Genomic DNA, 23,212 nt, shown 5'->3' on the forward strand with positions numbered 1-23,212 from the left:
TTAATCAAAGCAACAATGTTAAATTTAGCAGCAATTTATTAATAATAGCAGTTGTTTATAAATGAATACAATCAAAGTATATTAGTCACATAAATTTGAGTAAATACAAAATCTAGCAGTAACTTAGTATATAATTGAGGTTTGGGGTTCGAATGAAGCATAAGCAAAACTGACCGGGGGTATGGGCAGGGCCATTCCTCTCCCACCATACCAAATCAGGCAAGCTAAAATCTCACTTATATACTGTTTACTAATACATATTAATACAGAATCTTCTAGAAAGCTCCTCCTCATTTCTATTCCTAAAATCTACGTCACTATGTTGTCACCAGCGGTCGGGGGTCTCTCCTCTTTTCGAGGGTCTTGTTTCCGATGAAGGCTCTGGGACTTCCTCAGTTTGACCTTGCAGGTAGCACAGGTGCACTAAACTTAAAGTTATATAATTAAATATATGTTCCCACAACAGGCCTTATTCCAGTGCCTAGTGCCTGGAATGGTCCCAATTGGCCCAATTCAAGGTCAAAAGTTTTATTTCTAGATGCTATTCTTAGACCTATACCTTTACTATCCTCAGTCCCACCACACATCTGGAGGATGATTCTATCTGCTTTGTTTAACCATTTCCTTTACCCTTTTTGCTTTGTAACAATTAAGTACAATTTTTCTATTGATTATAAAGCAACCATTTTGTTAATATAGTTCCAATTTAATTAGCACAAGTCACATATATAACACTACATTCCTGACCTGATGGTCACATCCAGATGGGGTCTAGCTTCCCTGACTCCAATCGCATGCAGGGAGGTGGCTGTGTCTGAGCTGCTGTCTGTCTTCTCATGTTCTCCTACCCAGCTGGGCTCTGACTGCAGGCAGGATGGCTACTGTGTGCAAGGGGCAATCACAGCCTGTGGGTGAGGATTTTACTATGTTCATGAGCACAGCATTCAAACAAAGCTGATCTTAGGCATTTTAATTTCATTTACAGTGTCCTCCTGCTCTTTACTTCTCAGTTCATGGATCTTGGTTCCTGCAGGTTTGGTTATTCCTTCATCATTCCTTTATCTTTCATAATTTCTTTTACTTGTCCTTGAATTTCTCCTGTACTACTTCAGTGATTCTGTTCATTTGTAGCTCTTATTCTTCTCACTGGTACTTTATTTCAAAAATGGGGAATTGGATTTGTGAGCAGGTGGCCTGAGTCTGCACTATGTCTGGGGTACAGCTGGGCCTATCCAACTCCTGCTGCATTGAGGGAACCCTGAGACCTTGTGACGTTTCCAAGTGTGAGTGTAGATGGGGCATTGAGATCTCCTGGCACAGACTGCATCAGGACCCGGGAGTCCTGTCAGACACACCTCATGCCAGCCACAGGACCATGGCCACTGCAGAGCAGAGCTTTGGCCAGAGGGCCCAATTTACAAGAAGGGCAATGTTATACATGGGTAATACAATGATTGGCTCTAGTAATTAAGGGTTGAATATTGCGTATATGTTAAGAGAAGTTTTATTAGAAGTTTTATTGATGTATGGTCATGTTATTATGATTTGTTCTTTTGACATCCTCTGTTTCTCCCCATAGTCCCCTTCCTTCCCCACCCCCCATATTGTTGCCACCAGACAGCCTGCGTTGTCCGAGGGAGGTAAAGTGCGGGCGTGTACATGAGCCTCTTGCATGGGGCATTTGGGAATAGGAGAGGCTTGTTCTAGGGTGGCACGGCATGACAACACCTGACAATCAAGTTGCAAGAAAGAGTCTCCTCCAATGGATGGTGAAGAAAATTTGACTGGCAGGCTTTGGGAGGGGCCAGGCTGATGTTGGCTGATGTTGGCAGATGTTGGTGATGCAACACCAGGGGTATAAAGTGCAGAGCAGACATTTTGTAGGCAAGCATGTGGCAGATGGTCACGTGCTCCCCGTGCACTGCCCTTTTTCTTTATTCTGTCCTTTGTTGTATTTGCTAAGATTTAATAAATCTTTCAAAATTTTAAAGTGAACAGTCGTTTCTCACAAGCAAGAAGGAGTACCCCAGAAACTACAGGCCTGTTAGTGTCACTTCAGCGCTTGGTAAAGATTTGGAGAAGATTTTTCTGGGAGTTATTGAAAAACACCTGAAAGACAATACAGTCATTGGTCACAGCCAGCATGGCTTCATGAAATTGCTTATCAAACCTGATTTCTTTTTATGGGAAGGTAGCCCACTTGATTGATCAAGGAAATCCAGTTGATGTAATCTTTTTGGATTTCAGTAAAGCTTTTGATACTATCTCTCACATTATCCTTCCAGATAAAATGTCCAACATTCAGCTGGGTAAACACATCATGTGATGGGTGAGCAACTGGTTCACAGGTTGGGCACAAAGGGTGACATCAGGCTGGCACCGGTCACTAGTGGGGTACTGCAGGGCTCCATCATTGGCCCTGTGCTGTTCAACATCTTTGATAATGCCTTGGACACAGGACTGGAAGGGAAACTGAGCAACTTCACAGAAGACACAAAACTGGGAGGAGCTTTTTACTCTCTCAGAGGGAGGGAGGCTCTTCAGGGAGACCTGGACAATTTAGAGAACTTGGCAATTACCAACCAGACAAAGTTCAACAATGGAAAATGCCAGATTCTGCACTTGGGATGGGGCAACCCTGATATACAAACAGACTGGGGAAGAAGATGCTGGAGAGCAGCACCATGGGAGGGGACCTGGGGATGCTGGTTGACAGAAAGTTGAATGTGAGTCAGCAGTGCCCTGGAACCAGCAGGGACATCTGTGTCCTGGGAGCATCAGGCCCAGCATCCTGGGCTGGCCTGGTAAAGGGAGGGGATAGTCCTGCTCTGCTGTGGGCCAGGATGGCCTCACCTTGAGCCCTGAGTGCAGTTTTAGATACCACAATATAAGAAAGACATTAGGCCATTAGAGAGTGTCCAAAGGAGGGCAATGATGGTGAAGGGCCTTGAGGGGAAGCTGTATGAGAAATGGCTGAGGACACTTGGTATGTTCAGCCTGGAGAAAAGGAGACTGAGTGGAGACCCATCACAGTCTACTATCTCCTCCTGAGGGGAAGAGGGGGGACAGACACTGATCACTCCTCTGAGGTGACCAGGGACAGGACCTGAGGGAATGGCCAGAAGTTGTGTCAGGGGAGGTTCAGTTTGGATATTGGAAAAAGATTCTTCTCCCAGACAGTGGCTGTGCACTGGAATAGGCTCCCCAGGGAATTGGTAACAATTCCAAGCCTGACAGAGCTCAAGGAGTGTCTGGACAACACTGTCAGGGACATGGTGTGACCTTGGGGAGGGTGTTGTGCAGGGCCAGGAGCTGGACTCGATGATCCTTGAGGGGCCCTTCCAACTCAGATGACTCTGTAATCCCATGGGGAAGCGCTGCGCTGGCCGCTCTTCCTGCGAGGCCGGCAGCGGGGCGAGCCGGGAAGCATCTTCGGTATCCTCTGAACGAGGAAGGCGCCGCAGCACCCGTGACCCGCGAGGAAAGGCTCCGGGATGGCGCCTCTGGCCCCGCCCGGTGCCGCCCTGCCCCGGCACCGCCCCGCTCGGTGCCGCAGCGCCCCGCGCTGCTCACAGCGGGCTCCCCACGCCATGGATCCGCCCGAGGAGCTGCGGGCGCGGCTGGAGCGGTGCGGACAGGGCCATCTGCTGCAGTTCTGGGCCGAGCTGGACACGGCGCAGCGCGCAGCGCTGCTGGCGGCGCTGCCGCCGGAGCTGGGCGAGCACTGCCGGCTAGCGGCGGCTGCCGGGGCCCGCCAGCGCGGCCCGTCCGAGCGCCTGGACGGCCGGATGGAGCCGCTCCCCGCCGAGCTGCTGGGCAGCGCCCGCCGCAGCGGCCCCGCCGCGCTGCAGCGTTGGGAGGCGGAAGGTGAGCGGGCCGCGAGGCCGCCTGTCCCTTCCGTGCCGGGGCTGCCGGGGTCCGGCCCGGGGGTTCGGGGCAGCCGCGTTCCCCCGAGCCCCAAACGCTGCGGCACCGGGGCCGCCTCTTGTGGTGGCCCCGCGGCGCGCCAGGCAGTCCGCCCCGGTACTGCGTGCTGCCGAGGCCGGCGGCCGGCGGCTCGGAGCCGCACGGACCGTGCGTCGGGCAAGGAGGAAGAGAGCGCGGTCACGGCTGCATCCCGGCCCTTTAGCACTGGCTGCCGGTGTCCTCGGCCCGGGGAATTTTGGGTGAGACACCGAGTTTTCACAGTGCAGCGGCCGAGGCCCCGCATCCGTGCCTGGCAGAATCACATCTCTGCGATTCCGTGACAGGCAGTGATAGCCAGGTGGGGCTCAGTCTCGCCTCCCACGTAACAAGCGACGCGATAAAAGGAAAGAGCCTCAGGTTGTATCGGAGGAGATTTGGGTTGAACACTGAGGAAAATTTCTTCACTGAAGGGATGGTCAGGCATTGGCACAGGCTGCCCAGCCCAGCTATGGAGTCACATCCCTGGGAGTGTTCAAAAAACAAGAGGACCGTACTGTTCAGAGGGCATGAGGGTATTGTGTCAAAAGGGTTTGCAGTATCAGTCATGAAAGATATGTAATACTAAAGGATTTAAAGGAGATCCAAGAGGGCTGGAGAAGGACTTTGGACAAGGACTTGGAGTGACAGAACAAGGGGGAAGGACTTCACACTGCCAGAGGGTAGGGTTAGATTAGATATTGGAAAGAAATTGTTCCTTATGAGAGTGGTGAGGCCTTTGCACAGGTTGCCCATAGATGCTGTGGCTGCCCCATCGCTGAAAGTGTTCAGGGGCGGGTTAGACAGGTTTTGGAGCAGCCTGGGATAGTGGAGGGTGTTCCTGCCTGTGGTAGGAGGAGATGTTCTTTAAGGTCCCTTGCAACCCAAACCATTCTATGACTATGAGTCCCTGGGGAGGGTGGGAGCAGGGGGAGTTTCAGTGCTGCTGAGCTGAATAGCTTCCTTCATGGGAGGATGAGCTCCCAGCCCACCAAAGTGCAAAGGCTGGTCTCAGGTGCTAATCCCCATCCATGCAGTGTCATGTGTGGCAGGAAGCTGATGGGATCTGGGAGCAGAGTGGATGATGAAAGAAGCCCAGGAAATTCCATAATCCAGGATTTTTGGAGCCTGGGAGATGTGACTGAGAGCTAGGGGTAATGCGGGAGATGGTGGCTGGATGTGCTCTTCTCACAGCATGTAAATCATACATGGATGTCTTGTGCTTTTTTCTAAGTGCACACTCTTACTTACTTATAAGGGCTCATATGTGTCTTGGGTCTTTCTTTATAAAACATAACAGCACTGTTAAAAATAATTTTAATTAAAAAAAAAGAAAGCCAGGAAAACCCACCTGTGCTTGTAGAGATACTTGACAAGTGGCTGCACAGCCTTGGCCCAGCATTGCCAGTAAAGAGGTGAGGATGTGTGGACAGGGAAGTCAAATTTTCCAAGCAGGAACAGAAATAAAGGTCACAGGTCACAGAGCAGGAGCTTTTCTGCTGTGCCAGTCTCCACTCATGAGGCTGAGTGGTGATGGAGGAAACAAACATAAGCTGTTACAGTGAATCCCAGAATGGTTTAGGTTGCAAGGGATGTTAAATACCATCTTCTTCCACCTCCTGCCATGGGCAGGGACACCTTCCACTGTCCCAGGTTGCCCCAAGCCCTGTCTAACCTGGCCATGGACACTTCCAGGGGTTGGGCAGCCACAGCTTCTCTGTGAGGCCAGGGCCTCACCACTCTCACAGGGAACAATTCCTTCCCAATATCCCAACTATCCCTACCCTCTGGCAGTGGGAAGCCATTCCCTCTGTCCTGTCCCTCCATCCCTTGTCCCCAGTCCCTCTCCAGCTCTCCTGGAGCACCCTTAGGCACTGGAAAGAGCTCTAAGTTCTCCCTGGAGTCTTTTCCTCTCCAGGTAAAGGTGCCCTGCTCTCCCAGCCTGGCTCCAGTGCAGAGGGGCTCCAGCCCTTGGAGCAGCTTCATGGCCTCCTCTGCACTTGTTCCCGCAACTCTATGGCCTTCTCATGCTGACAACTTCAGAGCTGAAGGCAGCACTGCAGGTGGGGTCTCACCTGAGCAGGGCAGAGAATTCTGCCTTCTCACCCACTGCCCCTTGTGGTATCAGCCCAGGGCACTGGGGCTTTCTGGGTGCCAGGGCACTTGGTCAGGGCATGCTGAGCTTCTCATTCATCCACACCCCCAAGTCCATCTTGGTAGGGCTATTTGAGGGTTTCACAGTGAGGAGGAAAGGACCCTTTGAGCCCTAGAGGCAGACAGGACTGGGTCAGGGCCCCACAGTTAAACCAACAGCTTTATCAAACTGGGTCACTTGTCCCCCGGCCAGCCAGCTGAGTGAGGAGCTGGTATGTCTGCCTTGTGCCACTGGCCACAGCATGAAAAGGAAAGGAAGGCCAGGCTACCTGGGTGGGCTGGCCTTGCTGGTTGCCAGCCCTGCCTGCAGCAGCTCAGGTCTAATGTGTCTGGGATCCTGCCACTGTACCCAGATCATCTGGCCCTAAAGTCTGATGGCTCCAGGCCACGTCAGCCCTGCAGGCAGCCTGAATTTCTACCAGAAGGGGTGCACACAGATGTTCTGTTTCCTTTGGTTTGTTTTTATGATGCAGTTTAAGGCTGGAGAAGGATTTCCTGGAAGAGGGCAATGAAGAGCAGATTTTGTTGCGCTGAATGCGGGCATTGCTGTGTGTCTCTGCAGATGTGGTAGCAACCCTGCATGGCATTTCCCTGGGGAGCCATTGTCATGGGCACAGACTTCGTGGGATCCTGGGTCTCTGAGGGGGTGCAGCTCTGAAAGGCCTTTGTTTGTGGTGTATTGAGCAGGCTGGGAGCAGATGAGCCATCCCAGCCTGCTGCCCAGTGTCCCTGAGGCTGGATGGCTGACACAGCCTGTGGCTGTGGGGTCATCATCACCCTGAGCTGAGCTACTTTGTGCTCTCTCAGTGAGTGTCTGAGCTCTCTACAGCTGCCACCTGCATTGCGTGCTACAAAGACTGAACAGCTGAAATGATATCTCCTCCTTCCCCCTCCCCCTTTTTCTATGATAAAAAATGATGGATAAAAGAACCAGACAACGGAAAACTTCTCTTTGGAACACCTGAGATATTTTTATTTAAAAAAAAACGAATAGTATTGTTATTGTGCCTCAGACAACAAAACTGCATGGTCAGATTTGCTTTCAGATCTTAAACACTGACATTTAAAAATCACATTTCTCAGGCAGCCCTAGGAATGATGGTATAAATCAAACACAGACACGAGCACTTTTGCATTTTGTCAGTGTTTTATTAATGAAATCTAAGTCATGGTCATGGGCTGAGGTGTACCCTATTTCATCAAAGCTCTATGAGCCATTCGGGCTATCTGACTGCAGAATTGAAAAGTTTGGAGTCCCCTTCCTGACTGCTGTTGTAATGGGACTGATGTGCCTGTTCAGTAAGAATTCAGTCTGTTCTTGCAAGACCAGTCTGTTCCTTCTGCAAAATCTATTTTTATTTTTTTACTTTTTATGCAGAGTAAGACTGACTGCAGCATTAGTGGGTATCTCAGCTGTCAGCACATTTTCTCTTTAGTTGAGCTGTTCGTATGCTGCAGAAAATAAGGTGAATTTTTTTAAGGGGATGGATCTTTCCATTGCAGCCAGATGAGTCTGTTCTTCTGAACTCTAGTTGTGAATATTGGCAATTTTACACTTAGGAAGTGAGAGCAATGCTACTTACTCAAATTTTGGGGGTTATTTGTTTTCATGGTGACCTAAGATCGGAACTTGGAAAAACTGTCTGGGTTGTAGAGTTGTACCATAAGTACTGAGAATGCTATAAATGATGGGATGCACTCCCCTGTCTGGCTTGTTCATGTGCACCATGGTGAGACCTCCTGGAATATGGCCCTGCCAGTCTGCTGGATTGTCTGCTGGATTATTTATGTTATAAGTGATATTGCTTTGGGCTTTAGGCTTTGGGCTTTTTGGGGGGCTTTGGGCTTTTTTTTAATTGCTTTTGGGCTTTTATTGCTTAGGTTTATCCCTCTGAGGTTGAGGTTTCAGTCCCTGGAGTGAGAGGCCCCTCCAGGAGATGAGTGTGAGATGTCAACTTGCCCTTGGGCAGATCCTATCCCCTTGTAACTGCATGGAAAACTTCAGAGAACTGCTGTCTCCTGTGGGGCATCTGCATTTCAGTGGGTTGATGCCAGCTGTGGGCACCTGTGAGCTGTGGCTGGGAATTGTAGCTCCTTGATGCTGTGGGGCAAAGTGGGGAGCTCCTTGACTCCTCGATACAGTGCTCACTCCAGAGTGTCATGTGAATGATGCCCTTGGTTGCAATCTGTTGCTCTGCAGAAACATCTAATTTAGGATCTGTGAGATGTGGTCTGTTGCATCAGAATCTGAATGTGTGTGTGTTGGTATGGCAGTGCAGGGGGGGAGATGCAGCAGGGCAAGTGCCTGACTTGTTCTACTGGTGGGTGAATCTCAGTTGCATCCCAAAGCAGCACTCCCCATACTGCAGCAACTGAGACCAGCAAATGCTGAGCTCTGACCTCAAGCAGCTTTGGTTAAATTGCTGTGAAATACTTTAGCCCAAGTTTCTGTTCTAGATTATTTTAAAGAAACATAATTATTAAAAATATTTTAATTGTCTGTTTTACAGAATCACAGAATGGTTTTGGTTGGAAGGGATGTTAAAGGCAAGATTATCCTGTTCTATCTCTCATGCCATGGGTCTGGATGCCACCCACTATATGAGATTGCTCAGGGCCCTGTCCAACCTGGCCCATTTCCAGGGATGGGGCAGAACAGTTTGGAAGTGTCCCACAGGACAACTTTTTTAGGATTTTTTTTCCCTCTTCCATAAATTATTTCTGTACTGGATCCCAGTAGGGAAACAGCCACCACCCAAGGCAGGGCATGAGAAGGTTTGGAGGCATGCTCTGGTGCATCTCAGTTGTTTTCCTTCTCCTGCAGTGGTGCCCTGCTGTAGCAAACAGCTGAGCATGCAAGGAAACCATGTGATGGGACCGGGGCAAGAGCTTGGGGTGTAAGTGGTGTAAGTAATACCTGAGACCCTCTGTTCTGTACTTTGAGTCTCATAGGCAGCTCAGTGGAGGCACAAAGGAGCTGTTTATTGCTTGTGGTTTGTTGTGAAATGCTTGATGTCTTATTTGCATCACCATGCAGCTCACCCAGATCCTCCATGTTTTTTACATTACCAATGTAAACCAACTCCCCTGCTATCCAAGGGCCTCCTAAAACTTTGAAATCCCAAGATTTCCACTCACAGGTTTCTTCTTAGGGAGCTCTCCTAGTCCCACTTGGAGGATTGAAGATCTCCAGAGGTGGCTTCCAGCTCTCGTTCCTGTGGTCCTGTGACCCCAGAGGCTGTTCTACAGCAGAACCACGGCTGTGGAACCAGCTCCCTGTGTGCCTGGACACCACTAGCCTTTTTGGAAGGGGTGTGTTTAGGGAGAAAGTCTTGTATACTGTTGTGGTAAGACTGAAACTTGTAAGCATGGGAAGGGGAATCATGTTACTGCAATGTCATAGGCAGCTTAAGTCTTTGCTGGAAAAATTGCTGGAAGCTGCAGTTTTGAACAGAATTAAAATCAAGCCAGGTTGTTGAAACAGCAGCTGGTATTTTTGCTCTATTGTTTGTTTAAATAGCCAATTATTTAAAGATTAGCATAAACCCAATCCTGTTTTTTTCTAATTCAATTTCTTTGGTCCCCATATCTTTCAGTCTAAATCAGGAATGTTTTAGCCTCAGCTGTGGTTAATGTGGGATGTTTGCTGAAGGTTGGTGCATTCCACAGGCTGCCCTTGGCTGCAGGAGCAGTGGCAGTTCAGTACTGTGCAGTGACAGAAGGCCCTGATAGCTACTGCAGCAGAGCTGTGGCTTCTGACATGGGCAAGCCCAATGTTCCTTGCATTCCCAGAGAAACTCAAAAGTGTTCCGTAATGAAAAAATCTTTCTCACAGTTGTCAGTCATTATTGTGATGCTAACTTTAGAGAAGATAGGGACCAAAGTGGGAGAGTGAGCTGAGTGTTTATTATGTGCTCTAGTTCTTTCCCAGGTTCTGGACTTCCTGTTTTGTCAGGAGCACAGACACTGATTTCAGTTAGATTGTGGAAGTTGTGGCTTCTGCAAGCTTAGCTGTGGTACTAGCCCTGACTGAGCCGTGTTCAGCTTCTGTTGAAGCTGGAGCACAAGTACAGATACAGGTACAGATTGATTACGACAGATTCCAGAAATCCTCATGCTTTACTCAAGACTTAGCTTCTTTGGGATATAGAAATGATAAGGGACCTCTAAAGGTGTCTAGTCCAGCCCCATTTGTAACAGAACTGTAAACAGCCTGGGCCAGGTCAGCTACAACTTTACTGAAGTAAGCCTTGAAAGCCTTAGGGGAGGGACATTCCTTTGTCTCTGGATGTCTTTTCTAGTGCTGCACTACCTCTCAGTGAAGATTTTGTATCCTAATTTGAATCTCCTAAGCTGCAGCTCATGGCTATTGTCTGGTTTTGCACCAATTATTGCTTTAGGTGAGGAAACTGCTGGATCCAGAAGGTGAAATTAATTTTCTCCTATGTGTGCAGTGGCATATTTCTCTCTGAGCTGCCAGCATTGAACTGGCAGCTTCTAGCAGTTGCCTGAGCTTTGCAGAAAGGCTCAGGAAAAGAACATGGGGTGTTGATTGCTTTGGAGGCTCTTAGATTCCCTTGGGCTTCTTTTCCTGTACAGGTTTACATCAGATCTCACAGAACAAGGTGGCAGTGCTGCTCCTGGCTGGAGGACAAGGAACCCGCCTGGGAGTCAACTATCCCAAGGGCATGTACAGCGTGGGGTTGCCCAGTGGCAAGAACTTGTATCAGATCCAAGCAGAAAGAATCCGCAAAGTGGAGCAGCTTGCTGGCAAGAGACACCACTGCAAGTGTGCCATTCCCTGGTGGGTGAACTAAAGCCAGACTTGCTGTCTGACAGGGCTCTTTGCATTCCAGTCTTGCTCATTTGGCTTCAAGAAGCACTGAGCTGAGGGCTGTACAGAGACAGGTCGAGGATTTGTTGTCAGAATTTGCAAAGGCACTGTCTGGAGGAGGGTGCAGAGGGATGGGAGGTGGCAGGTCCATGTCTGCAGACCTGAGGGGTTGAGTGCTGCCTTTGCATCACTGACCATAACCCTAACTGCTGTACCTTGCTGGCTTTCCAAGCAGCCACTGGCAACACTGTTAACAGCACTTTTCAGTGATTGTTTCAGATGCTTTACAAGAAATTTCATCCATTTCTGCTTTCTCAGGTTCCTGCATGGAGGACAACCTAGAACTTGCCTTCCAAGCCCTTCTTCCTGCCCTTGTCTGTAATCTCTGTAAAAAACCTCTTTTTTGTGTTCAGGCCATCTCCTGCTGTCACTGTTTACTGTTGCAGTTCTGCTGGCTGTTCCTGGCTTTCAAAAGAGATTAGCTCTGGGTGAAGTGCAAAATACGAGTTCCCTATTGGATGTGGTAGGTGAGAGGAAGGCACTGTAGATGTGTCTGGAAATGTTTTCTGCTAAATCTTCTCTGTTAGACCATGAGGACTGTTTAGAAATACCCTTATGGAGTCAGTGTCTGGTCTGAAGCAGGGTTTTGCAGTGAAAGAGCAGATGTGTGAGGGCTTCAGGTTGCCCCATTGTTTTACAAATTGGAGGTCAAAATTGATTCATACATTGTTTCCTCATGGAAGGTGAGTCCATATTGTACTTCATCCTAAAAGCTTGTGTACAGGACCTGAATTACAAATACATCATCCCTGGTGGTGCTGGAAGCCAGGATGGATTATTTGCAAGATGTCACATCTGTTTCCAGTTCCCCTCCCAGGGGTAGGGAGGCAGTTGAAGCAGTTTGCTGCTCCAGTACACCTGGGCCCAGGCTATGCTGTGCTAAGGAGATGTAAATTGGGGATGGGGAATTGAGGTCCAGATTCTCCTGTGTTGTTTCTTCATGCTGACAGTATTTCTATGCCAATAGTTGTTGAAGAGTTTGATGGGTAGATGGTGAAGATGGCTTTCAGAAAGTAGTGAAGAAAGCTAATGGAGGAAGAGACAGAAGCAAAGTGAAGCTGAAAGGAAGGGAGGAAATAGAAAAACTTGTAACAAAACCAAACCATGCAACCAACATACGGAAGTACTGCTGTTTGCCTTGGCATTGAGAGGTGCTGGCAGAGTGAACCAGACAGGGTTTCTACAGACCTATTTAACAGCAGTTTGAATCTAGAGTGAACGAGGCTGTTTTCTGCACTTTGTCTTGTTTTCCAGCTCATCCAGATATCCAGATGTTGTTCACATTTAGGGTAAGGCTCTTCTGTCCTGTCTGGAGCTAGGCCAGGGTAGGATCATACCCTGATATGGTCACAGGATCCATACTGCAGGATGAGTTCTGGAGGAGAGCTCTTGTGTGCAGTTGCTCACCACAGGATGCTGCCATGTCTCTCATTTCACACTCCTGGGATTCCTCTCTTTTGTGTTCAGTTTGTAGTTTTGCATTTTGCTTGTGTTGTTCTTTCTCATTGCCCAGCCCCCATTCCTGCCCAGGTACATCATGACAAGTGAGTTCACACTGGGGCCAACAGAAGAGTTTTTTGTACAACACAACTACTTCAACTTGGATAGATGCAACGTTGTCATGTTTGAACAGAGGATGCTGCCTGCTGTCACCTTTGATGGGAAGGCCATCTTGGAGGAGAAGGGGAAAATTGCCATGGCTCCAGGTACCTGCTGTTTGCTTTTCCATGCTGCAGTACTGTCATGTGTGTTGATAGTTGCTATGGGCCATCAGCCAGCCTGGGCACGAGAGCAGGCTTTGGGGGTCAGGGTTATGCTTCCAGTTAATGTGGAAAGGTTCTGCTAATGTTTCAGGGTGGTAATCATAAGCATACCTCTGTTTAGTTCTTGCGTGAGATTTGACCATAGGACATGTTTTTTATCCAAGTCTGGGAGTGTTGGCAGGATTAGGAGTGCTGTGGTTGCAGGGTAGGAAGAAGGTGCATTAGCAGAGCTCTCTATGGGGTCTCTGGGGTGCTGCCTCCTGTGGTGAAGGTCAGGAACTTAAGGCTGATAGCTGGAAATGGGTAAAAAAGCAGCAAGAAAATGCTCTTTTGAAAACCACAGCAAGGTCTCACCTTGTAATGTTCTTTTAACTTAGACATGGTAAGAGACGTAGTTACAGCAGCCCAGTTGGGACTGTGTTGCAGCTGCAGAGTGGTTCTCCCGAGCTGACAGGGGCATCCCAGGACGAACTGTAAATGGGTGATCTGTGATAAATGTGCAGGTGTCTTTGTACAGCTGCAGTTCAAGCCTTTAAAAAGGCATTGAGAAGTTGTGGGGGGAAGTTAAACAGAGAATAAGATTTATTTTAGTCTTTCTCCAAGAAAGAAAATAAATATGCTTTTGCTGTGTGCTGCAGAAGTGTAAAAGACTTTCCCCACCCTCTACATAGATTTGCCCTTTAGTACCTCCCTTGGAGGATCTCACTAGCCTCCATAAAATCTCATAATGCTGCTCAGTGAGGCTGGTCCCCATGGTCCCATTCTTCAAGTGAGAGAACTGGAGTGAAAAGAGGAACATGCTCCCCCGAACTGTGGGGCAGAACTGGAAATAAGACCTGGTATCACTGGCTTTTGGCTAGAAAGCATTCCCTACTCTTCTGTTCAAGAAAGTTTCTTCAGTACTTTCTGCTTTTGCTCTGTTAGCTACAAAAAACCTACTCTAAAGTCATTAATGAGCCAAGACTTTCTCTTTTTCTTCCATTATAGATGGCAATGGTGGCTTATACCGTGCTTTGATGGATAATAAGATCTTGGATGACATGAAGCAGCGTGGAATCCACTATGTCCATGTATATTGTGTGGACAATATCCTCGTGAAAATGGCAGATCCAATCTTCATAGGTTTCTGTATTTCCAAAGGGGCAGACTGCGGTGCAAAGGTGAAACTGTGCTGGCTCTGGATGGTTTTCTACAGGGAGTTTGGGTCCGATGATGCTTGGAAGCTGCTGGTTGCGGGGAGCTTACATGACTTGTGGTGTTCAACCCTTTGCCCATCAGCAGGTCGCTCTGAGCAGATTTAGAGTTGCTTGCTGCCTGCACTGCATTTCAAATCCCTACCCGTAGGTGTCCTCTGTTCTTCCCAGAGTACTGTGGAAAATAAACTTCAGTTGGAGCTATAGCTGAACAGGAAACTACACAGTGGAATTGCTTCACCTCTACACCCAGCCCTTTCTACAAAGGCACTTGGGCTGTCTAGAAGCCATACTGGACTGGGTTGTGTTTTATAAATGTGCCTTTAAGTCTAATGGAGGTGTACCTTACGCTCTGCTGTGGAAGATGGGGAAAGCTTTAACACCCTGGATTTTGTTACCTTAAAGCAACAGGTGCCTGAAGATAAATTTATGTTACTTGAGTCATTAGCACTGTTCAGGCAAATGAGGAATTGAAGGCGAATAGCTGCAAACAGCTTTAATGCCATATCCTAGTCCATGATAAGAAAAGTGTCCCCCAGTATGCTGGTTGCTTTTAACTGGATTGTCTTCTGAGAAACTGTCAAATTAAGTGGTTGAGTACAGGGGCACATGTTGAATTTTTGGGCAAAATGTGCCTCCAGACTGCTCTGTGCCCCTTACACAGCCCTGAGGTGCTGGAGGATCAGCAGGCAACAGTCCCCTGGGATTGTTTGTACTTGGGAGTTGGAAGAGTCCTGAGATTTTCTTCCTCTTTGTCATAAACCTTGTTGTGTGGCTGCAGGTAGTGGAGAAGGCGTACCCCACGGAGCCTGTTGGGGTGGTATGCTGTGTGGATGGGGTATACCAGGTGGTGGAGTACAGCGAGATCAGCCCAGAGACTGCACAGCAGCAGCGCCCTGATGGGGGACTGATGTTCAGTGCTGGCAACATCTGTAACCACTTCTTCACTGTTGAGTTCCTGGAAATAGTGGCCCAGTAAGTCCCAGCAGACCTTCTAGGTAGCTGTGCAGCCCAGAAATGCATCTAAGACTGGGTGCTTCTGTTTCCCACTCTGTAATTTCAGTTATGGTTATCTCCTGTGTTGCCTTTTACCTCCTCTCTCTTCCAAACAGTTCCAAACACCTGAGTCCCCTTTCTGAGAGCCCCAGCATGCTCTCCAGGCCCAACCCAAGGAAGAGGTTAACTGTAATTAAATCAATTGAGATATACCAGTGCACGATCTTCCTGGGCCTTCAAGGGTGCAGCTGTGCAGGCTGCAGTGTGGACAGTGATGCAGCCTCACACCATGGATTTCCAGTGGAAATGTCAGCTGTGCCAACGCTTGGGACAACAGAGTTTGTGGGAGAGGGTGAAGCTGCAGGTGGACTCTGCACCTTGGTGTTGGGGAATGGGGATGTGATGCTGGGCATGCAGTGAGCAGCTGTACAACCTTCCTGAAAATTTTGAACCACCCTTGGGTGAGGGAGGTCCTCTGCTGCGTTTTCATCCCAATCAGGTAACAATTTGGGATGCCTCTTTTTTTGTAACCTCTGCCTGCAATTTCAGATTGATGCAAAGTTCTCCTCTCCTCTGACTGTTAGGTCCCAGTGGTACAGAGAGAGCCCAAGACCAGGCTGCTCTGCTCAGAAAAGTGTTTCCTGGATGTGACTTGGATCACTTGGGTGGGAGCAACACCCACAAACAGTTGAGAGTTGACCCAGAGCAGTAATGAGCTTCCCTCAAGTGTATTGTTTTTTTTCTGAGTGGGCTTGAACTAAATAAAATGGTTTATTCTCCTTTTACAGGAAATGGGAGTCACAGCTGAAGCATCATGTAGCCATAAAGAAGGTGCCCTACATTGACAAGGAGGGAAATCTGGTAAAACCACTAAAACCAAACGGGATAAAGCTGGAGAAGTTTGTGTTTGATGTGTTCCAGTTCTCTAAGTTAGTGACAGACATCATTTTACTTTCTCCTCCCCTTCTCAGTGTTTGAATGAATGTAGGTTGAAACAAGTCACCCCAGGGAGCACATGGTTTGTAGGTGGCTTGTTAGGAGGGTTGTTGGATTTACACCCAGCTCCAATCCTACAGCAACACCACAGGCTCTAAGGGGAGCTCCCAAGGCACTCAGTGCTTGCACCAGCCGTACTCCCAAATTGGTCATCCTGCTTAGGATGTGTTTGCTGGCCTGAGCTCTGGCAGCCTGGGGAAAAAAAAGGGAAATCAAGTGCAAAGCCAATGAAACCCATATTTGGAGTATTCAGACTTGCAAAAATTGGGTCTTTCAGCATTGTAGCTTCAATGGCAACTGCAGCTCTGGTTACATTTTTGGGTGCTGTTATGCCGGGGCTCAGCTCGCATCCTTTGCGCTCAGAAAACTGTTTACTTAAGCCCCATAGAGCCAAGTGGAGCTGTCAGTGTTCACTTTTGAAGTTCTGCAAAAGAGCTGGGAGTGCTGTGACATACGTAGTCAGGGGTACTTGTGTCTAGGGAGCACAGGATTTTAGCAATTAAGCAAAAGTGTTGTTATAAAATCTATTTTTCCAAGGTCTCAAATTCAGCAGTGAATATTCTATTTTAGGCTTAAATAAAGGCCAAAGAGAGACCTCAGGCAAACTGAATTGTCTTTTTGGGGATAGTATTTCTTGTTTTATATTATTTCCTTTAGAATAGAGAGCTCAAGGTTTGAACCAGTCTCTGTTTCCTGATATATGTTAAATAAAGTAGTATCAAACTAAAGACAAAATCAGAGTGATGAGAATACAGCTGAGTTCTGAGCTGTGACAGGACTCATTTGCAAGCAGTGCTTTTTTAACAGCTCAAAACCACCTTGGCAGCTGTGCTTCACACGATGTGCAGAAATGCACAGATGTTGCTGTGGGGCTTTTTAATTTGCATTGCCATTTCTGGTAAACAGCTGTACTTCACATTCATGTGTGAGGTCTCTCTTGTTGCTTGTTTGTCCCTGGGAACTGGTGTCCTTAGTTGGTCCTTACCTACAGACTCCCAAGCAGAGGGCATTTCTTGGGGCATGATGGACTGCTGTGCAGTGAGTGCACTGAACAAGCTCAGGACAGTACTGTGCTCTCGGTCCTGCTGTGCTCTGAGCTGTCTTGTCCAAGAACCTCCCACTGCCTAAAAATGTTTCTATAGCATCTCTGCAAAACTGTTGCTTTTTCTCTCCCCTGAGCGTAGCTCCGGTAGATTGGGAGACTGCTGTTATGTTCCCACAGAGACAAGGCTTCTTGTGTTTTTTCATTCTACAGCCCTGGTACTCCTTGGCTCTTCAGATGGGTGGCGGGCTTCCCTTGGCTTGACTGCCTCAGGCTGCACAGAGTGCTTCTCCCAAAAATACATATGAGCCTTTCCCCATTAATGTTGTTAGTGCATTAGCAGGACTGATGACTAACTCTGGTTTTCATGATCATTGTTTTCTTCCCTTTGCTGGTAGGAATTTTGTGGCATTTGAAGTTCTGAGAGAAGAGGAGTTCTCACCACTAAAAAATGCAGACACAGCTGACAAAGATACTCCTACCACTGCTCGACAAGCCCTCCTGGCCCAGCATTACCGCTGGGCTCTCAAGGCTGGGGCCAAATTTGTGGATGAAAATGGTTGCAGGATACCAGAAAAACTCAGGTATAAATCTGTGACCTCTGCAGCTTCTCTGCTGGAAGTGCTTAGGCATGCCATCTGGCCAATGGCACTTGCTGGGCTCTCCAAAACCAGGCATTAGTGTAGCCACAGGGTGGCTCAGTGTGATTTCTGTTCAGCTGATCCTCTCTGGATATGCAGGTTGATGTCTATTACTGTTCTTGCTCCTCTTATGACTGTGTGCTCCAGGTAGTTAGCACACAGGGCTCTGGGCCTTTTCTCTGGCAGATCCCTGCTCTTGGGGTAATGAGTTGGCCCTTCCTATAGCACCTTGTTAGACAGGGGCAGCTTTTTCCATCACTCTGGATTTAGCAATGTAAGGAATTTTAATTTGTAGACCCTGACAGCTTTTCTGACTGTGGTCCCAACAGGATTCTCAGGTGGTCTTAAGGACTGGTTGTTAGAGTGATTACCATTAGGATGCCTTCCTGCATCGTGTGTAATGGAAAGCTGCTTTTACTCCATGGGACTGTTACTTCATCAACTCATAGTTCAATAAACCACAGGTTGTTCATTTTACTTGAAAAGCATCTCTATAAAAGGGGTGTTTTGGTTTTGCTGAGTAACATTTGGAACCTGCTAATTCCTTTTTATTTTCACACTTTATTTTCACATAATGTGTGGTGCATGTGACTATAACAAGTGTCTTATCCTTCTGGATATCCTGTTCTGGGCAGTCTTTTGAAGAAGATGCACTGTTTTTTAACCATGGTAGGAAGTTAATCCTGTTCTCTTCTTTAGTCTCTCAGGAACTGAAGATCCTCCAGCTGTGTGTGAGATTTCTCCATTAGTGTCTTACTTTGGAGAGGTGAGAATAACTGTCTGTGGAGGCATTTTTAAGAGTGTGCAGGTGTGAATCTGATTTCCTTCCAAACACAGGTGTTTTTCTTAGCGTGGGCTTGCTGAGAAACGGTAAGAGCAAGGAAACAGGGACTTGGGCTCTACGTTACGGTAATGTGGTTCCATCATGATTTACTCTTCAGCAGTTTGTTCACTCTCAGTTTTAGCCATTTAAAATGAGATTTGCAAAAGGTTTTAGTTTCATTAAGACTCACAAGCACTTTGACATCTTAATGAGAAGTGCAGAAAATTCAAATTAGAAAATCCATGAGTTCTGTTCTCATTTGTGCCTATATCCCACAGTAAGTGAATCCTGACTGAGATATGTGATGTGTGTTGGCTTTAGGGAAGCCATTTCTCAAATTTGTCCCTCTGAAAATAATTGATCCTGAGAGACCCGCTTCCATTTAATAATGAGAATAGGAGCTTCCCTGTGTTGGATGAACAGGGTGAGAAATAGTAGATTGCAGGAGAATGTGTGGGCACTGTTTGCCAGGTTTCCACATGTGTTAACTTGCAAGCCAGCTACCTGCACTAGGTGTATTCCTCAACATGTGCAGGTGGTGAACTCATTGCAATCAATAGGTTGTCAGAACAAAATGAAAACAAGGCAATTTGATTTTTCTTTGTCAGGATTATACTAATGTCAGTTAAGGATACACCTTCCCATGCTGCCCCCTCGCCAACAAGCTTGTTTCTGACATCAGGTTTTATGGTACCTTAGTGACCCTGCTTCTTGAACCCCAGAAACACTTTCTGTCACTGGGGAGACTGTTACTGTTGCCTGTCCCTGACCATCAGTTATTCCTTGAGGACTTAAAATAGTGCATTTACAGCCTAACAGTACTGTTCTCATACCTTCTCAGGGTCTGGAGGTGTACATGAAGAACAAAGAGTTCCCTTCTCCTTTTGTACTTGATGAAAACAAAATGGAAATGCTGGAAAATTCTTGAAGTGGGAAGCCTTCCCTCTCAAATCAGATCCATGTTTGTCAGCTCTGTTATAAGAACTGATAGTACTAAAATGTCAGCTATGAAGTGCATTATAAAAGAAATTGCTTTGCAGTGTCTGATGCTAAATCTTCGCAGCAGTTGCGATTACACACGTGGTAATCTCAGTTCTGTTTGGTAACTTTGAAGGCGGTGCCTTTTACGTCAGTCTGTTTTGTATACTTGGATGTGAGTGTGGATTAATGCTTTCTGGGTGCTAAACATTTCCTACATTTCTTATTTACTCTTGCATATGAATATGGAAAAGAACCAGTCAAGGCCTTCTAAATCAGCTGGGCCTTCAAGAAGATACAATTTCTTCAGTGCCTTGTTAGGTTTCTTGTGTTGTTGTGGTTGTTTCTTTGGTTTGAATTTTTTCCTAAGTCAAATGCACAGCTGCAGTCAGTTTGAAGTCCCATCCTGAAAAGTATGGAAGGACTTTGGATAGTGAGGTTTTCTCTCCAGCCATCAGTTTTTTCCCTAATAATGTACTGATTAGAAGATTCAATTCAGCAATTGTATCCTCTAAGCAGATCATAGAGTCTGCTGTATGTAGGGATGTTGCTGTGCCTAAGCATTGCTTGAGGCTTGGAGTCCAAAGTAGAACAGACTAGTTTTCTATCTGGGCTTGCTGGTGCCATGTCTAGACTGATAGTTCCTTATAGCTGTAGTGACTTGGATTTTTTTAATAAAAAAAAAAAGATAATATTTTTACAACCCTCTGCCCTTCCTGACTATAACAGTTTTCCTTTCCGTTTCCTGTTTCATATATACCATATCCCTCAGATAAGGCACTCTTGAGGTACCCGAAAGTAGTAAGAGAGACAAATGCCAGTGGGAGAATTTAATGCCTAACCAAAACAAAAAAAAAAATACTCTTAGCATCAACAGGTTACACAGTAAAACACAAGCCTCCACTTCTACAGTTTTTTTGCCCAGGTGATTTTCCAGCATTCTTTCACTTAGAAAATAATTCTGTAGGTACCTTTCTTTTAAATATGTTACTAGCCCTAAGGTAAATACTAATGTCAGCTAATAAAGGACACTAATTGTTAAAACATATGTAGCATGTGAACTCAGGCGTGGTGAAGGAGTCCCAGGGTAGCCCTGACCCTTGACCCACCAGTGATTCTTCCTGTTCAGTTTTTGGGCACTGCCTCAGAAAGCTCATACCCATCTGATGCAGAACCTGCACTGGGCATACCCAAATAATTTCAGCCTTGGTGAGGATGTCTCAGCTGCACTCTCTGGTGGCTGGCCTTTGCATCAGAAATGTTCCATACTCTTCCCCTAAACATGGTGTTAGGGAAGGTAGTGAGAAAGGTGTTTCATCTGAAATGTTATTTCATGCATCAGCTTCTACTGAGGAATTGCTTATGCTATTTCATTAAGCATAATTAAGTTCCATGGTTTTCTGCAATTTCTGATGTGAAGCTCTATTCAAATAATAGAGAAGGGAATGGGGATGTATAAAAATGAGAGTAAACACAGTTTATAAGTATGCTCAAGTTTTCCAAAGAAAGCATTTAAATGTCAGTATCAGAGTTTTTGATTATAAAGTGTTTCTGCATGAACTTGAGTAATGATCCTTTCACACATGCAGACAGGCTAATGACAGTTCTGATTACCTCAGCTGGCATGTGCAGCCAGTAATTCACATTTTTAGTATAAATGAAGCATTTGTCCTTGTCACCCAGTTCTGTAGTCTTTTTGCAGTGTTTCTATGACACATTCCATTCCTGTCAGTGAAGTTTTATATCTGAGAACAAATTGTGTTGTATGTTTGTGAATATTGCTCAGCAATTCAATCACACACTTCTTTTACATTTTGCTGTGCTATAAAGAAAGATTTCTTTTGCTTTTTCTAAAGTTCTTTCTCTTTTGAAGCTTCAGTTTCCATGCACACAGAACAGAGCTGCTGACATGGTTTTCAAGGTTGTTTTCTAGGAGAAGTTAAATGAGAAGGCTGAATGCTTGTCTCTTGGGTTTTTATTTTCTATGACTCTTCACATTTTAAACTGGAAAACAGAAACAATTTTGAGAGAACTTTAACAAAAAAAATTGTCCTATATGTAATAGAGTCTTTGTATGCATCATAAAATGCAAAAAAGTACCTGAAACAAAGGGAAGGCCTATAATACTTCAGAAACTTCTGGACATCTAAGCATTTTTAACAATAAAGACTTTACTGTGATTTCTACGTATTTGTCTGCGTTTCTTTTATGTGAGAAAAACACATGTTGTCTTTGTCCCTATGAATGTTGTCACCACAGCTGCAGGATGGTGTCACTGGTAGTGCATCTAGAGGCTGCAGTGCCCACTCTTGAGATTATGGGGGCATATGGAATAAGCAGAAGGTGATTCCTGAAGGGGGTTGACATTGTGGGATCTATTTTTTCATCAGAAAACAGAAAATTGTGTTATTATCTGCAGTGCTGTATATTTTTTCCAAGTTTTTCAGCTCAGTTTATTGGGGGAAGGGAGTTTAATTGCAGGTGGTGGTTGTCTTATTTCAAGTTGATTTGAATAATATGGTTCTGAGTCAGTCTCGCGGCTGGTGTGTAGGTAGTGAGCACTTGTTGCAATGCAACTTTGCCCTCCAATGAAAAGACACTCCTTAGATAGGGCTCTATTTATAGCACAATCAGTAGGGAAAGACAATAATACCTCAAAAATTGTCCTCATTTGGGGGTTTAAGGCTGAACCCAGCAAATGCCAGAAGCAAATCTTCCTTTCTTACCTCTTTCCCCCCGTTTCTCTCTTGACACCCATGTGAAGGCTGGGGATTTAAATGTTTTTAAGTTACATGAATCAGTAGTTTCCTCTGATAGGAAAATTAATACTAAAACTGAATGCATGCTTTAGGCATCTTAAATTGTTCTGCTTGTTTATGTGCTGTTCAGATCTACTAGGCTTTTTGATTGATTAGTTTTCTTAATCATGAAATGCTCAGAAGACACTGTATTTTCAGTTTTATCTTGAAATCTACTGTGAGGCGGATTCCAAATGTAAAGGCTCAAATGATGCATGCTAACCTACCACAGCGCTCTGTGCCGTGGCTGCAGCCTACTCCCAGCTCCATGGCGACTTGCAGGGCATTTACTGAGTTGATTTTCCTTATGACCTCCCACATGCACGTCTTCATTTCCAGTTCTTCCATGCCAATGACTCTGTGACTGGTCTCTGTCATGTCCTCTCGCGACACCGAAGAACAGCGATTTCCAGCCTCTCCTTCGCCTCGCTGCTCACCCCGGCAGTGCTGTCCTCGCTGTGCTGGCCGCGGTTCGGCGCCGGGACAGCGAGAGGCTAGAGCAGAATCAACGCAGCCCCACCACCCCGCCGGCCTGAAGCCGGAACCCGTGCAGTAAGTGGTGAAGCGCGGAAAAACTCTATAACCCACAAAGTAGGTTATAAGAGTAGGTACGTATTCAGCGCTGAGGTGCATGGGGCATAGCTCCTCCAAAAACATGCACACCTTCGGTGACCTGCGACCTCTCTTTTTATTCTCTACAGACTAGGACTACACAATACACCTAATACATATTCATTTCCTAACCCCGCCTGTCCCCGCTTCGTATTAAAATTAGTTCCACGCCTCTTTGCGACTGCGGCCTGCTCCTTGTTGGTCGCTCTGGTGACCGTCCGCGGCTCTTTGGGATGAAGTAGTCTTCCTCTCGGTTGACCTCTGCACCTTGTCTCATTGCGCATGCTCTTTTTTTCTAAGTCATTTGATCATCTTCCGGACTTGGATACCAGTTTTCCTGGCTCAGGGGTCTGAAGAAGCCCCTTATCCTGTGGTGCCTT

General features: G+C 46.6%; 1 protein-coding gene across 2 annotated transcripts; it reads left to right on the forward strand.

Annotated features, from left to right (window-relative positions):
• The first annotated feature begins 3,545 nt into the window (after positions 1 to 3,545).
• UAP1L1 (UDP-N-acetylglucosamine pyrophosphorylase 1 like 1) lies at positions 3,546 to 23,006 on the forward strand. Of its 2 annotated transcripts, XM_056504837.1 has the most exons (9): positions 3,546 to 3,867; positions 10,696 to 10,900; positions 12,521 to 12,696; positions 13,741 to 13,913; positions 14,728 to 14,921; positions 15,731 to 15,871; positions 17,379 to 17,564; positions 18,321 to 18,387; positions 19,286 to 21,608. In XM_056504837.1, exons 1-9 carry the CDS (start codon positions 3,591 to 3,593, stop codon positions 19,370 to 19,372), a joined length of 1,506 nt encoding a protein of 501 aa, XP_056360812.1. In that variant the 5' UTR covers positions 3,546 to 3,590; the 3' UTR covers positions 19,373 to 21,608. The 2 variants fall into 2 exon arrangements, with proteins under 2 accessions (XP_056360812.1, XP_056360813.1); XM_056504838.1 differs by lacking the exons at positions 18,321 to 18,387; positions 19,286 to 21,608 and adding an exon at positions 22,560 to 23,006.
• Positions 23,007 to 23,212: the final 206 nt, after the last annotated feature.

Source organism: Oenanthe melanoleuca, chromosome 17, assembly GCF_029582105.1.
Source record: "Oenanthe melanoleuca isolate GR-GAL-2019-014 chromosome 17, OMel1.0, whole genome shotgun sequence".
NCBI lineage: Eukaryota > Metazoa > Chordata > Aves > Passeriformes > Muscicapidae > Oenanthe > Oenanthe melanoleuca.